At 41.6% G+C, this 14,438-nt stretch overlaps 2 protein-coding genes across 10 annotated transcripts in view; one reads left to right on the top strand and one right to left on the bottom strand.

Moving 5' to 3' along the window:
• Window positions 1-330: 330 nt before the first annotated feature.
• Window positions 331-9,511, bottom strand: MBD4 (methyl-CpG binding domain 4, DNA glycosylase). Of its 4 annotated transcripts, none has more exons than XM_057555723.1 (8): window positions 9,224-9,422; window positions 7,691-7,917; window positions 6,419-7,272; window positions 3,951-4,022; window positions 3,739-3,873; window positions 2,987-3,136; window positions 2,400-2,503; window positions 331-1,111 (listed from the first exon to the last, which is right to left on the bottom strand). In XM_057555723.1, the coding sequence occupies exons 1-8, from the start codon at window positions 9,314-9,316 to the stop codon at window positions 1,034-1,036; spliced, it is 1,713 nt and encodes a 570-aa protein (XP_057411706.1). In that variant the 5' UTR covers window positions 9,317-9,422; the 3' UTR covers window positions 331-1,033. The 4 variants fall into 4 exon arrangements, with proteins under 4 accessions (XP_057411706.1, XP_057411704.1, XP_057411705.1 ...); XM_057555721.1 differs by having other exon boundaries at window positions 332-1,111; window positions 7,691-7,921; window positions 9,169-9,511; XM_057555722.1 differs by having other exon boundaries at window positions 334-1,111; window positions 3,951-4,025.
• Window positions 9,512-9,693: 182 nt separating this feature from the next.
• IFT122 (intraflagellar transport 122) overlaps window positions 9,694-14,438 on the top strand; it is a 68,164-nt gene continuing 63,419 nt past the window's right edge. For all 6 annotated transcript variants that reach the window (XR_009009463.1, XM_057554603.1, XM_057554602.1 and 3 more), the window contains exon 1: window positions 9,694-9,833. Coding sequence is in view for 5 of the 6 variants with exons in the window: in XM_057554603.1 (XP_057410586.1) it covers window positions 9,793-9,833 (41 nt within the window). In the remaining variant the exon portion in view is untranslated. The remainder of the gene's footprint in view (window positions 9,834-14,438) is intronic.

Here is a 14,438-nt window from a genome sequence, read left to right as displayed (position 1 = left end):
TGGATTTTGAAGGATGGTCAAAATCCATCCTTCTCTAAAAAATGAATCTCACTCACTATAGTGGAAACAACCAACTAGCTCTGCAGCACACTGTATCCTGGTTCTGTTCACACTCTACCCTACATCAAAGGTAGTTTCCCTAACAATTCGTTTTTCATTTATTCAATCAATTTAATTTCCAAATTATGCCTTAAAATGACAATTGATAATCGAGATTTAATAACTCAGATTTTTGTTTGTTTTGTGAGTTCCTTCTAAAGTAAATGTTTCCGTATTTGAGCTATACCATTATAATACCTGTTTTAAAAATGGCATAAAACTTAAAAGGTCCTGTCCTCCAGCTGGAAGTTGGGAGATGGGTAAATGCTCCAGTTTTCACATAGGCATCAAGGTAAATGCGTGAGCCAGAAGCCAACACTCTGCAACAGAACTGCAGGCAGATATGCACATTAGGTTATCAAATGGTCAAATCTCCAATTCCTAAAAGCCAGCAGACAGTCATCAAGGACACATGATGACAAAATAATCTTATTTTTCTTTGGAGGTTAGCGTTTTTTAATAAAAATACTTTATTAATTAACTGCCTAATTTACCCTATCATATCTTTTCTGACATGTGTGGCTGAAAACTCTTTGCTTCTTCATATAACAATTGTGTGACATCATTTTCTATAGAAGGACAACAGGAGGTCTAATCTTCCCTCAGGCAAGGTTGATAGAAATTTGCTTTGCATTATTAATAACTGAGAAAAGTTTTTTTAAACTTCAAATCACATTTCATTATTGGAAAAGCCATATACATTTTTAGGATTGTTGTCAAATAACAATTTATTTTTTAAAAAAATCTCAGAACATGTCGTAGCACATTCAGTAGCAAAGATCTTCCGGTGGTACACACATTAAGACACACATTAGGTTTCTAGTTGGGCTGATTAGAATCTATACGCCTGGAAAGGCGGTTGTGCTTAGTGCAACTTTTAAGAATCAAAGTGCAAAGCAATGCATAAAAACAAGCTTGAAAACGTCAAACGGTTTTAAGATAGACTTAACTTTTCATGATTTTCCCAAAGCCAGTCATGATATTTATTTAACTTGTGGTCTTCAGGGTGTACCTGGAAGAAATACAACACATTAAGAGACAGAGGCCATATGTAAGTTAATCAGAAATACATTTTTTTTTTTTAAACTAAGCACCTACTGTGCACCAGACACAGAGTTACGTATGCACTTTTTATTTATTTATTATTTATTTATATTTATTTTTGGCTGTGTTGGGTCTTCGTTTCTATGCGAGGGCTTTCTCTAGTTGTGGCAAGCGGGGGCCACTCTTCATCGTGATGCGCGGGCCTCTCACTATTGCGGCCTGTCTTGTTGCGGAGCACAGGCTCCAGATGCGCAGGCTCAGTAGTTGTGGCTCACGGGCCTAGTTGCTCCGCGGCATGTGGGATCTTCCCAGACCAGGGCTCGAACCCGTGTCCCCTGCATTGGCAGGCAGATTCTCAACCACTGCGCCACCAGGGAAGCCCAGAAATACATTTTTTTAATTGGCTTTTTAAAGATATGGTGGGGGAACAATACCTTATGACAATATACCTGAAAATGATAACCTTTACCCTAATGAGATTCAGGAATGGTTAAAATTATACCTTACATCAAAGCAATCCTTTACAGTTTACAAAGCACTTTCCAATTTGGTACTGATCTTCACTGGGACTCAGTGTGGAGGGTGGTGATAACATGAGTCAAGTATTAATATGCCATTTTCCAGGAGGTTATAGACCCTCAGAGTTAAATGGACTGCTCTGCTCAGGTCACAATAAATGGTGAAGCAGGGATGGGCTTGGCCAGACCTCCCAGCTAAATGCTTTAGGGCAAGTCACAGACTAAGAGGAGAGTGTACAGGCTATGTGGCAGTGCCTATCAGCTGCCAGGATGCCACCCAGATGCCCATGGGCTGGGCATACTCAATAGAATGGGCAGCCGAAGTAGGACCCACCTACCACAAAAATAGTCTGAGACCACTAGGAGAAACCCAACAAGCGTGCACTCCAATCCCGCACCTGCCTGCTTCCTTTCAGTGGTGTGCTTTTGAAGGCGAGTATGACTGTGACAGGAGGAAAACCACATCAGGCCTAGAGACAGTACGTGAATGGGAATAACAGGAACAGGGCTAGAAGTGGCAAACCAGTGGAGGTCAGTCAGAGACCAGGGAGTCTTTGTGGACTTGGGGAAATCTATGGACCCTCTCCTGCTGTCAATAACCCCAAGCCACCACTGCCCCTCAAGCTTGGAACAAAGCTGGTTGTGACTGTAATAGCACATGTGTCCAAGAAATAGTTTTAACCATAACGGTGGACTTACTTTGCCTCAGAGACAAAATGTGCCAGAGACGGGCCTTACCTGCTTCCACTCATTGACACAAAAAATTCGGTAAGAGTCGTTGCCATATTTGCCAATCCCATGAAGCTCAATCGGATACCTCCACTGCTTTGTCAGATATTCATCTGAGAATACAACACCCCACATATCAGGTCAGCCTCTAGGAAAATACTTTCCCTGAAAAGGAGAAACAACAGAAAGGGACGGGAAAGAATCTCTCCTAACAGCCTGACTTGTGGCTGCTTTCTTCTGAATTCCTGCAGCCACCACCCCTGTCTGACCTGCTTGTCTGCCACTCACTAACCATTATTGTTTTGTGCTGACCTAATGAGACAGGGGTAATGTCCCTGAGGTCAACTGGGCTTTCTGCTTCACTGACTTCTTCCTCTAATCCTGCCCACACGGCCTGACCTGGTGCTGGGCAAAGATTTATCACCTGGGTCAGCGGGAGACTGCACTTTGGGGCAAGCGAACTATCTTCAAATGCCTTCAGTGCTTGAGCTGAATGACCTCTATTAATGTCGCAACTGAGGACATTAAAGTTTAAGGTGTGGCTCTCTTAAATAGGCACAATTTATGTTTTTCCCTTTGGGTATATGGGAAAGTACCTGAGAACTTGACAATGGTTTTTGCTCGAAGATCGTAGAGACCAAGAGGTTTAAGAAGTTCTGAAACATCTCTCCAGTCTGCAGTTCTCGCTACCTCAGCTGAAGGATACTTCTCCAGAAACTGCCAAAGCACAGGGATTGCCATTTTGCCTGGGAAGTAAAAGTTAACTACGTGACTACAAGCCTCCAGATGGGCTGATTTTAGGCTCACGTACTTCTTTATCTAGAAATCTCATATAGAGAGTTTTTTTCTTTCTTTCTTTTTAAACCACTGATGAGAAGACATTACCTAAATCAGCAACCACTCTCAGAGTCACAACCCAACACCATCAACCGATTTGGTTAACAGTCTGAATTATGCCAAAACCTGGCCTTGCATGATATTGGTTTTTAAATAATCAGATCATCATATAACTAGTGTAAAAGCATACAGAACATAAGGTGCCAGTGACATTAAAGAAAGCATCCAATGAAAAAGAAATACTTTTATACATGACACAGAGAGGAGGAAGGTTAAGTAACGGATTTTCATTGATGACTAAAAGTAATTTGGAAGTAGAACATAAATGGAAATCTGTTCTTTAATGCTAAAAAGGCTGTTGGATGTCATCTAGTCTATAGGTGAAGAGATTGAGGACTGACTGAAAGAAGGCCTTACCTGAGGTCAAAATCAAACTTGAGACCAGGTTTCCTGATCAGTTCTCCTCATCACACTGTCTCTACTACGCCAAAAATTAAAAGAATCCACAAACCTGAGGTCCGGTTGAGGAATATAGTTGCAATGAGGAGCTTCCACGGATCATGGAAAAGTGTTTCTTGGACAAGATTAAAAGGTGACCGAGGAGGTGTCCACTTCTTAAAGGCCTTGCGTCGTGGGGGACTAAGAGCTAAACAAACACACTGTATTAGAGGGGAACACTTGAAATAGATTTAAAGTCTGGTTTTCTGATTGGAAAAGGGATACCTTGTCTGTTATATTTGCTGGAAAAATACAGGCTTCTTTTCCTTTTTTCTCTTTGTGTCTGTGGGATGGTGTCTTCTGAAAAGGAAAGAGTGAACATTGTTTACAGAATCTATGGTTCAGCCTAAAGTAATATTCAGGGCTGCAAATAACAACAACAACACACTACTGCTATAAAACGTTCAGTTTAGCACTATTCTAAGCACTTCACAAAAATTAACCAGTTTAATCCTACTAATGACCTATGAGCAAGGTAGGTACTATTTTGTCTCCACTTTACAAATAAGGAAATTGAGTTACAGAGAAGCTAGGTAACTTGCCCAAGGTGCCACAGCTAGTAAGTGTCAAGAGCTGAAATTCTAAAAAAAAAAAAAAAGAGCTGAAATTCTAATCCAGGCAGTCTGGTTCCTGAGTCCATGCCTTTAACCACTATTATACTAGTTCTCTATGATTTTTGTTCAGAGTTCACTACATTGAAAAATTGGAAATAATATAGAATATTTTAAATTATGACATTTGTACAATGTGGTTATTAAAATATTTTGAGACTACATCATGAATTTTTCCCATGTCATTAATTTTTAAGTGAAAAAAGCAATATTCAACATATGATCCCAATTTAATAAAAAAAGAAAAAAATGTGAGAGATTAGAATAAACCAAAATGGCATAATGGTTGTTGCTAATTTTTTTCTTTTAATTTTCCATATTTTCCAAATATTCTGCAGTGAATACTTTTACTAAAAAAAACAACAAACAAACAAAAAAAAGATACAGATAAAACAGAACCTGCAGGAAAGCCTAAGATTTGGATCTTAGAACACCTAAGGCCACTATCTACTGGGAAGTTTAATTTAACAAAGACTCTTTGACCACCATTATTAGGCTTTCAAGTTTCTAAAATCATCACATTTAATACTCCCTATAGCCATACCCTCTAAATTTGAATGTCAGTTAATAATACCTTGCATTTGTCTAGCGTGAAGCCATCTTTTTCACTTCTCATTTTACGTTACAATATTCATGATGTGAAAAACAGGACTGGTGAGGGTTATTACCTGTTTTACAGATGAAGGCTCTAAGGCTTAGAAATTAAGCAACTATCTGAAAACAATAGTGGGACTGACTATAGATTGGGACAAGTATCCACGTCTCCAGATAATCAGTCTAGTGTTTTTTTGCTATTCTAGTTTGAATAGGCAAAGCCCAGTGGAAAGTAAAAAAGAGTCAGAACAAAGGAAACTGCTCTTACTACCTACTTGATAATTTCTTCTGTGGGTTCCTATAGATAATTACTGGCTAGCCTCCTTTATTACTAGGAGACTAAGCTCAAGTTACGTGGCAATTTCTAACTAAGGCACTGGGAAAGTCTTTACTACTCTGTTGGATACCTATTACCTACAGTAAACGTACGTATGTTGAGAACTAGACTTCTTTATGCATAGGATGACTAGGATACTTCCATTTTAGTCACAAAAGGATGTTTTTGATACTTTATTTGCCCATTTTACTAGCAATAAATCTACATAAACCTCAAGGCTTTAGGAAGCTCAAGGTCTTTAAAGGACACATTGGAGAATTTTTTATGCAGTTCCTAGGTGTATGTGGTCATCTTCTGTTCAAGGTAGAGAAATTCCAGGCACAGCAAAGACATAATAAAATCATGAGTGGGACCAGGAGCAGGAACCAACTCTAACCACCTGCTCTACTAATCTGTCCATGCTGTCTCCCCATAGGACTTTACAATTACTATTCTTCTTTAAAGGAGTTATTCATTATACCATAATGGCATAATGAATAACTAATATAGCGTTGCTCAAAGGTCTCCTTTCTTTTATCTCTTATTCACTGAGGTATTATAAAGGCAAAACAGTTAAGCTCTGAACTCTGTATTAAGAGCATATTACAAATAATAGATGAACTATGTGATTACAGTTTTGAATTATTTAGAGCTCTAAAGCATTTTAGAGAAGCATTATATTACAATAGAAGATAAAAATGACTATGATATATAAAATTAAATTGGAAGTCACACATCAGTAATAAGTAACAGGAGGGGTGCAAAGAGAAGATACTATTCTCAACCAGTTTATGTATAAAAGGAGTCTTCCCCAAATCTTTTCACAAGTGAAACCTTTTTATTTCCCCTAAAGTTGTACGATTACTGGCTGGAAAAAAGGGAAGAAGGGACAGCACTGTTGAGGAGAGTCCCAGGTGTTGTAACAGGATGGTAGCAACGGTTAATGGCACAATTGTCCTCTGTTGGGGGCATCAAGGCAGTAGCCAGCTGACTGTTTCTTTGCCATACAAAAGGGCTTAAATATCAGTTACACAAGGCACTAGGACCAACTGGTAGAATGTATCTGATATTTGGCCCTACTTCTTCATTCTATTCCCATATGCTAACTGGGTACAGGCATGAAGTGCAAAATCCTCATCACATGTTTAACAGCACTTTAGTGCACTGAATACCTTGAAATATTTTCGCAGAAGTAGAGTCTTTCTCCGTTTGTGAGCTGTTGTCCATTTCAGAGCCACCTTTTGAAATGTCAATATGCAAATGCTCCTTCCTTTCCCCAACTTCTATTTTGGTTCTTATTTCCTCAGATTCTAAAAAGGTACCCTCACACTTCTTGTTGTGTCCTGCTTCTTCGGTTGAACGTAATTTGTTTATGATGCCAGAAGTGGTCTGTTCAAAATCTGATCCTGAACACAATGATTTTTCTTTACCAAGCCTCTCCTCTTCACTGGTAACAGTGAGGGTCTTGTCGCTCGCTCTGGCATCAGAGACGCAGCAAGTTCTCTCAAGCTGACTTTCTTGTGCAAGAGGGTCACTTTCAGCATCTGCTGCCTTATTATACACAGATGCTCTTTTTCTATTACTTTGAACAGGATCTGGAAGACTCCTCTGGCACCCTGTTTTAGTTTTCTTAATTTGAATCCCTTTCAAAACAGTCACCTTTCTTTTGGACTTTCTAACCTTTCTGGAGTCAGCATCATTAACACCGTCATCTTCTTTCCAAAGCCAATGAATGGAAGTAAAGTTAGAGAGTTCTCTGCTATCTTGCAATTCCAAACTAGCACTTGGCAAAGAAACCACATCTTTTTCCCACCTGCTTCGTGTCCTGAGGCTCCGGTTTGAATTGCTACTTTCGTTTTGCGGTTGGGATGGCAGAGCTGCCATGCTTTGGTCTTTACATCCTGACTTGATGCTCCTTTTATGAAGTACAGTAAAATCAAAATCTTCTGGCTTAAGAGAAGTCTCTCCACTTTTGTGAAGATAATTAGCAAGTGAACTTTTGGATCGGAACTTCAGTCCCTGTGGGCTAGAAAATGATATTAAAGAAAACTTATTGCTAGTTAATAAAAGTGACTTTTAAAAAAAACTGGACCACATTTAGGATTTTTTATTAATAATTTCCAAACTTTGCTATGGGCATTTGTCATTTAAAATAAAAAAAGTGATAAAGTGATACTTTAAAATAGTTTCCTCTATGACAACAGAACATAATTTTACAAATATAGCTTAAGTGCAACCTTACCAGTAGCCATTCACAGTAGCAGAAAATGTAAGTATTTGTCCCCAACTCACCTGATGTAACTAACCAGTGACAGTGAAGGAACAGAATCCGTAATGGTTTTATGGTAAAAACAGAAAAAAGCCAAAACTCCTGCTATGCTTTCCTACCACCTGTCTAGACAAAATTATTTGGCTGTACTATCTTTACCATCTTGCGTGCTCACCTGATGAAATATACGTCGTATTTTCCTGCTGTTTTCCCAGACAACCTTTGCTTCACAACTCTTTCCCATCCACACGGTACAGACTTATGGCACTCCGTCACTGCGCTACCACCAAACTGAGCAGAAGCAACGGGTTCTTGCAGCGGGGGATTACACTCACTGCTGCTTTTTATCACCATTTGTTTCTCATCTTCTCCCACTCTTTCTGATCCCAGAGCAACAGCTTCCTTCCTGAAAAAAAACAAACTCCAAGTGATTAGCTCATTTAAAATTAATTTGACTCTGCTTATTCAATTTCAGTCCATAACAGAGAAGGAACCACATAGACTATTTGGACTACGGGAGAGATTAAAATCAGTGTGGCTCAGTCATTCTATGAGAGTATCTTCCTGTCCTCCAACATGGTTCAAAAGGGTTGGAAATCTCTGCACAATGAAAAGCTCAAGCTACTTGCTAGAAAAAAAAATTTTTTTTGTTAATCATTGAATAGCTCTGTTATAGAGATTTCTGGTGACACTTGGTGTAAGTTTAAAAACATGAACCAATAGCTGAGCTCTTAACCTGGGGATCAACAGAACAGCTTAAATGAGTCAGTGAGATACCCTCCTTCTCCCAAAATAAGTGAGGTAAAATTTTTATATATATGTGCATTTTGGGGGCGGTGGGGGGACAGTGTCTATTACTTTCATCAGAGGTTGTAACCCTCTAAAAGGTAAAGAACATTTGATAAAGAATTTTCAAACTCTCTTTCATTCTTGATCCGATAACCTTGTGAGGTAGGTAGGATAAGGATTACTCTCATTTTATTGATAAAATTGAGTGACAGGAAGATTAAGTTATTTGCAGAAATGATTCCAGGACCTGGGTCTACTAAATCTTGGTCTAATACTTCTCCTCCTGTACTATTGTTGAAAAACTTCAGTAGAGTGTATCCTAATCACTAAATCATATTTACATTTTCAAAGTTGGATGAGTCTCTAGAGATGTCTAACCAACTTCTCTTCTACAAATAGGGAAACAAAGCATGAGCCAGTGATTAACTAGAAGTAGAATCAAAGTCTTCTGATGTAATACGGGGTTAAATAATTTGGGAGATCTGGGTGGATCTTAAGAAATTATACTGTTCACAATTTTGGCGATAAGGAAACTGAATCTTGGTGAAAACAGCACTAACTTTAAAATCAACAGACTGGGTTCAAATCCCAGCTCTGCCATTTACTACCTATGTGGTCCAAGAGCAAGTTACTTAACCTGTCAAAGTCTCTTTCTCCATCTGTAAAAGGGAGGTAATACCTCTTTAAAGGTAGTTCTGAGAATCACATTTTTTGGGGGGGGAAAAAAAAAGTAGGTAAATCATCTTAGCCCCACACCGCACATACACAAGTACTCAGTACTCCAGCCCCTGTTCGCAGGAACTAACCCTGCCGGCCTCCAAGTGTCCATCCACCCTAGGTAAGAAAGGCCCACCCACCCTCTACTTCCCCGCTCCCATTTTACAGATGGTGAAACTGAAGCCCGAAAGGGGACAATAACTTGCCGGAGGTCACAGGGCCGCTCTGGGACTAGGCGCTGGTTGGCGATGACCGAGGGGGCAGCTCCGCTGTCCCCCAGGCTCGGACTCTCCATCCCAGACGTGTCCCTCAAGCGGGCTCCGGATGCAGTAATAGGCTGAGAGGGTGCGTCGCTCCGGGTGTGGAGCGGAGTTAGAGGTGAAAACTTCTTCAGCTCGGGATTCTAGGCTGGAACCAAAAGATGAAGTCAGTGGAAGTCTGTCCGACTGCTCAGCAGCTTTCCGACCGCCCCCCTCAACCACAGCCGCCATTTCCACGGCTCAGCCAATCAAATCCTTTGTCGAGGAAGACGCACCGCCCCCTGCCCGTTCCGACCAATCGCGCGCGTCCTAGATATGAGGACGCCTTCTAGCCTCCCATTCCTTCTTTCTAGCCCTCCCTTTTAGACATGCGCACTCGGAACTCTCTGCCTCGTGCGTAGCTCACTGCGCATGTGCGTTGCCGGGGTAGCGCCGGCAGACAAAGTGGCTTGCGGAGTTAGGCCTGTTGCTGAGGCGGGGAGGAGGGGCCCGAGGCGTGAGGGAAACCGCTATGAGGGCTGTGTTGACGTGGAGAGATAAAGCCGAGCAGTGGTGAGGAGCGGGGCAGTCCGGGAGGAGCGGGAGGCTGAGCCCCAGCGGGGATGGCGGGCGCTATGGCGTGAACCCTGGTGGTTGCCAAGGGTAACGGGCCTGCGGGCTGGGCTGAGGGCCCTGAGTCCCGGCTATGGGCGACTGCAGGGTCGCCCTCCCACCGCTTTGCGGATGGAGAAACTGAGGCCTGGAGAGGGAGCAAGGGAATGTACCACGCGTGAGGTAGTGGCCTGTGGAGGCGGCTTTACACATAATCACAGTCTGATCTTGTCGTTCCTTTACTCAAAATCCATCCTGGGCTCATCAGTGTTTTCTAGCTTCACAACTTAGGCCGCATCCGCGTATTACCTATACTCTTGTTTACTTGACCTTTTCTCTAAATTGTCTCACTTATTTTCCTTTAAACATGCTTTTACATTCTACAGGGAAACTTTATTACACCGTATATGAAAACCAGTAGCCATTGTTGTAAGATAACTGTAGAACTTAAAGCAGGGAGAAACAAAACGGCGTTAACAAGTTGTAGCTAGATACTGTTGCTAGGGAACCTCTGAGCCTCAGGTGTAGTGTCTCTAGAGCTAGAGATTTAGCAAGTGTGGTTGGAGAGGTGCTTGAGTTGAATAGCATCAAAGCAAGACTTTCTCCTGTGTTTTGTTAGAAGGTTTGAAAGAGGATCGAAAGAGAATGACTTTCTCACTTTATGATTCAACGTTGTTTAATGTCCTATTCCATTTTTATCCCCCAAATCCATCATATAACAACACATTTGGGGGCATACTGACTTATTGGGCAGTTCTCCTCAGCCTGACTTTCAAAACTTCCTACATGATCTTTTCAGCTTCATTGTGAAGCCTCTGCTTTGGCTACTGGAACAGAGCCATTCCCTCTCTGTCTTTTCTTTGGCCTCTCTGTGTGAGGCCTTCATCTCCTCACAATGAAATCCTAAACGTCCTTAAGCCTCCCTTTGGAGATGGTCGCTCTCTTTGTACTCTGCACCAGTAATAGCTAATGCTTACTTTGTGCCAGGCACTGGCTGAGAACTTCATATCTTTTATCTCATTGTCACCTCACAGCAGTACCTGACGTAGGTACTATACTTATTTCTGTTTTACATATGAGGCGACTGAAGCACAGAGTGGGTAAATAATTTTCCAGGGTCACACAGTGAGTAAGGGGTGGAAGCAGCTTTCTTCCTCACTCCAGAGCCAATGCTCTTAGCCACTGCATTAATTATTCCTGGTGTTAACAGAGGCTGCAAACTCAAATGCCTGCAGCAATCAGCAGGCAACGTAAATGGGAGATGTTTATTTGCATCTTGAACACAAGGAATTGTTTGTTTTCCCTAGGAGTATTCTTCTTTTCTATACTGCACTCTTCTTGAAACGTATAGCCCTACCACTGTATCTTTCACTTCTACTTTTAATAGAGATTTGAGTAAAAAAAAAAAAAAAATTTTTTTTTTACTTTTCTCTTAACTGTTATAAAAGTACTCATAGCACAAGCTGCTGATAGCTAGCAGCTGAGCATTTGGTTTTGCTGTCAGATACTAACAAGTGGCAAAGACTGTGGCAAACTGGAGAGCGCAAGCTCTGACTGAAAGGGAGAGCAGCTGCTCTGCTTCTGCCAGTTACCACCTTGCAGGAATTTGGCCCAGCGTGGCTCAGAGCTTCCTGTTTTCACCAGAAACCAGGAATCTGGGTTTTTATGTGAAATGTCCTAATTTTTACATGTTGGCACCTAATCTGTAAAAAAAAAAAAAAAAAAAAAAATACAAAATAAAATACCATATGGGCCAAACAAAACGTTTGCTGGCCAAATATAGCCTGATTGGCTCCCAGTTTTCAACCCCTGGCATAGGATTTTGTTCATTCCTCTCTTGTGGTACTTAGCGTCTGTCTAGTGCAAGAGTTTAAGGGAAACTGTTGATCCCAGAAGTCTATAAACCCCTTAAAAGCAATGACTATGTCTTACTCATTTCCAAGGCTTATTCTAGAGCCTAGACAGTGGTTGTTGTGATTATTTCATGGACAGAGGTATTCATGAATGAATGAAGAGGTGGGTGAATGAATGATGAATGAAGATTGGTTATTTGGTTTTTGGCCCATTACAGCTATTCTAGTGTAGGGGCTTTAGGGGTTCTAGAGACCAGCAATACTGATGGCAGCTACATATGCAAGCTGATAGCCCAGAATGAGACAAAACAAAAAACTATAAAAATAAATAGTAGAACTCCAAAATCCCAGATGTCAAAGATTCTTCCTCCACACTGAACCAGCTCCGCCTGCTGGTCTGCTCTTTTGCTTCCGTCTAACCTTCGTGTAGCAGCAGGAATTCTCTTTTGTGAGTCCTGTTGCTGTGATCCGTTACTCCACCTCTCATCAAGCCAGAGTGACTCCCCATTACCTTCCATGTCAGATTGTGCACTTAATTAGGTGGTCTTTCCCCTGCCCCACCCTGCCCCCTTTTGCTAAGATTTAAATTTATGCTTTTCAGTTCAGCTGAAAACTCCATTTTCCTGTCCAAAGGCCCTTCCCAAATGTTCTCTTATTCTTCTCTGAACTCCTTTTCTCCCTTCCAAGCAGTGCTCTAGGTTCTTCTCAACCATGATGCCTTATTCCAGGCGGGCTGCCATCTGCTCTGCCCCTCATCCACAGCAGCTGTGGGCCAGACAGTGTTTACATGCCTTATCTTGTTTAATCTCCACAGCAGCCTGTGAGGTTGGAATTGTTACCCCATTTACAGATGAAGAGACTGAGACTTAATGAGGTAACAATTTGCTTAAGATTCAAATCAAGTAAGTGGGGGCTGGATCAGGTTGTGCAGGATTTGGAGAGGCACCTTGAGGCTTCAGTTTACAGTGGGGTGGGCACAGGGTTGGCAGAGGGCAGTTTGCAGGACTCACCCTCTGTCTCTGCAGTGGAATCTGACAATGTCCGTTTTTCATAAAAGGGGACAGGTGGGGAGAGAGAGCCATCTTACTGTACAATAGACTGTCTGCAGACGGGTGAGCTCCCCAGCCCTGGAAGTGTTCAAGCAGAGGCTGGATCCATCAATAGGGAATTCCTGCCCTGGTAGGGGAGTTGGACTATATGACAGGGTCTAGGGTCTTTCCCAATAGTTTGGGAAAGTTTCTGTGATCTTACGATGTAATTAAAGCCCAAGGCGTTCAAGATAAAAATCTTGTCAGTTTGTCAGTTATACTCATTTTGTGTCTAGGAGAATGCCATGTACTGTGGGTCCACAAATGTCTAAAATAGGGTCATTACCCTGAAATTGCATATGACTGTAATTAAGGAGATAAGATAGTATCTGAAACAGTGTAAATACAGAAGATTATATAATTCTTAAATTGAATTGTACAGATTCTAAGTACAATAAGAATTTTGACTGGGGTAAATCAGACATGTATGTTATACTTTAGAAAAGCAAACTTCGAGAAATGAGGAGAAAATGAATTTTCACATCTGAAAGGAAAATAGCTAAAGACTTGGCCCAAGTGAGATGCTCAGAAATGATTTGCTAATAATTCAGCCCAGAATGATCCTAGTGAAGAAGAAGCCACACGGGAACCGCTTTGATGGGCTCAGATAAGTACAAGGCAGGAAGGGAGCCACACGACCAAGATGACTGTGGAAGAGAGGTGCAGACCCCTCCCAAACCTCGTGCCTCACCAGCTCCTCACAGCAGGTGGTGCTTGTGTACCCTGTGAGGCAGGAGGGCAGCTCCCTAGCCTTGCTGTGTAGATGAGGACCACAGCTCAGGCCGGGGGTCAGCCCTTCTGGCCCCAGCTCCCCCTGCTTTTCCCTCTCCCACCCTGCTTCTCCGCAGAGGGTGAAATGCACCCAGTACGTTGTCCACTAGGTTCTGAGAAAGAAAGTCTGAGAGACGGGAAGGCCCAGGTCTGTTACCACATAACAGCGAGGAAGCTGAAGGACTCAGGGTTTGTGTTTGCTTCTATCACGAGGGATGCCCAACTGGAGAGGGGTAGCAATCGCTGTGTTCCAGCTTCTCCATCAGCCAGCTGTGTGACAGTAGACAGATGACTCGCCTGTGTACTTCAGTTTCCTCATCAGTAAAAATGGTCCAGTAATGCCTGGCCTGTCTGAGGCATTATGTTAGCATAAGGTCAAATGAGATCATGTAAATTTACACTCTTCAACAACTCTCAACTCTTGAATATATGTGAAGAATTATTTTTATTAAAGGAAGCTTCTGAGGTCAATGGAGCCTATATAAGAACTCTGAATTCTATGTGTGATGCCTTGAGTAGATGATAACACTTTTTTTTTTCCTCCTGATGAAACATGGAGACTCTTGCTAATTATTTGGTCAACTATGGCATATGCAAATAATAATTATAATGGAGGCCACAAGCGTAGTGGTTAGAGCTTGGGCTGCAGAGTCAGACTGCCTGTGTTTGAATTCTGGCTCCACCTCTACTCAGTAGCAGTTTATTTTCAGGCAGGTTAGTTAACTTCTCTGTGCCTTAGTTTTCTCATCTGCAAAACAGATATAAGATTGTTGTGAAAATTAAGTGAGTTAACACATGTAAAGCATTTAAACTGTACTTTGCACACATGTAAATAAATGTGCTTAATAAATATT

This window comes from Balaenoptera acutorostrata, chromosome 10 (genome assembly GCF_949987535.1).
Source record: "Balaenoptera acutorostrata chromosome 10, mBalAcu1.1, whole genome shotgun sequence".
In the NCBI taxonomy this organism is placed as follows: Eukaryota; Metazoa; Chordata; class Mammalia; order Artiodactyla; family Balaenopteridae; genus Balaenoptera; species Balaenoptera acutorostrata.
Note: the sequence above shows the minus strand (reverse complement) of the source record. Positions and strands in the feature narration are given on the sequence as shown.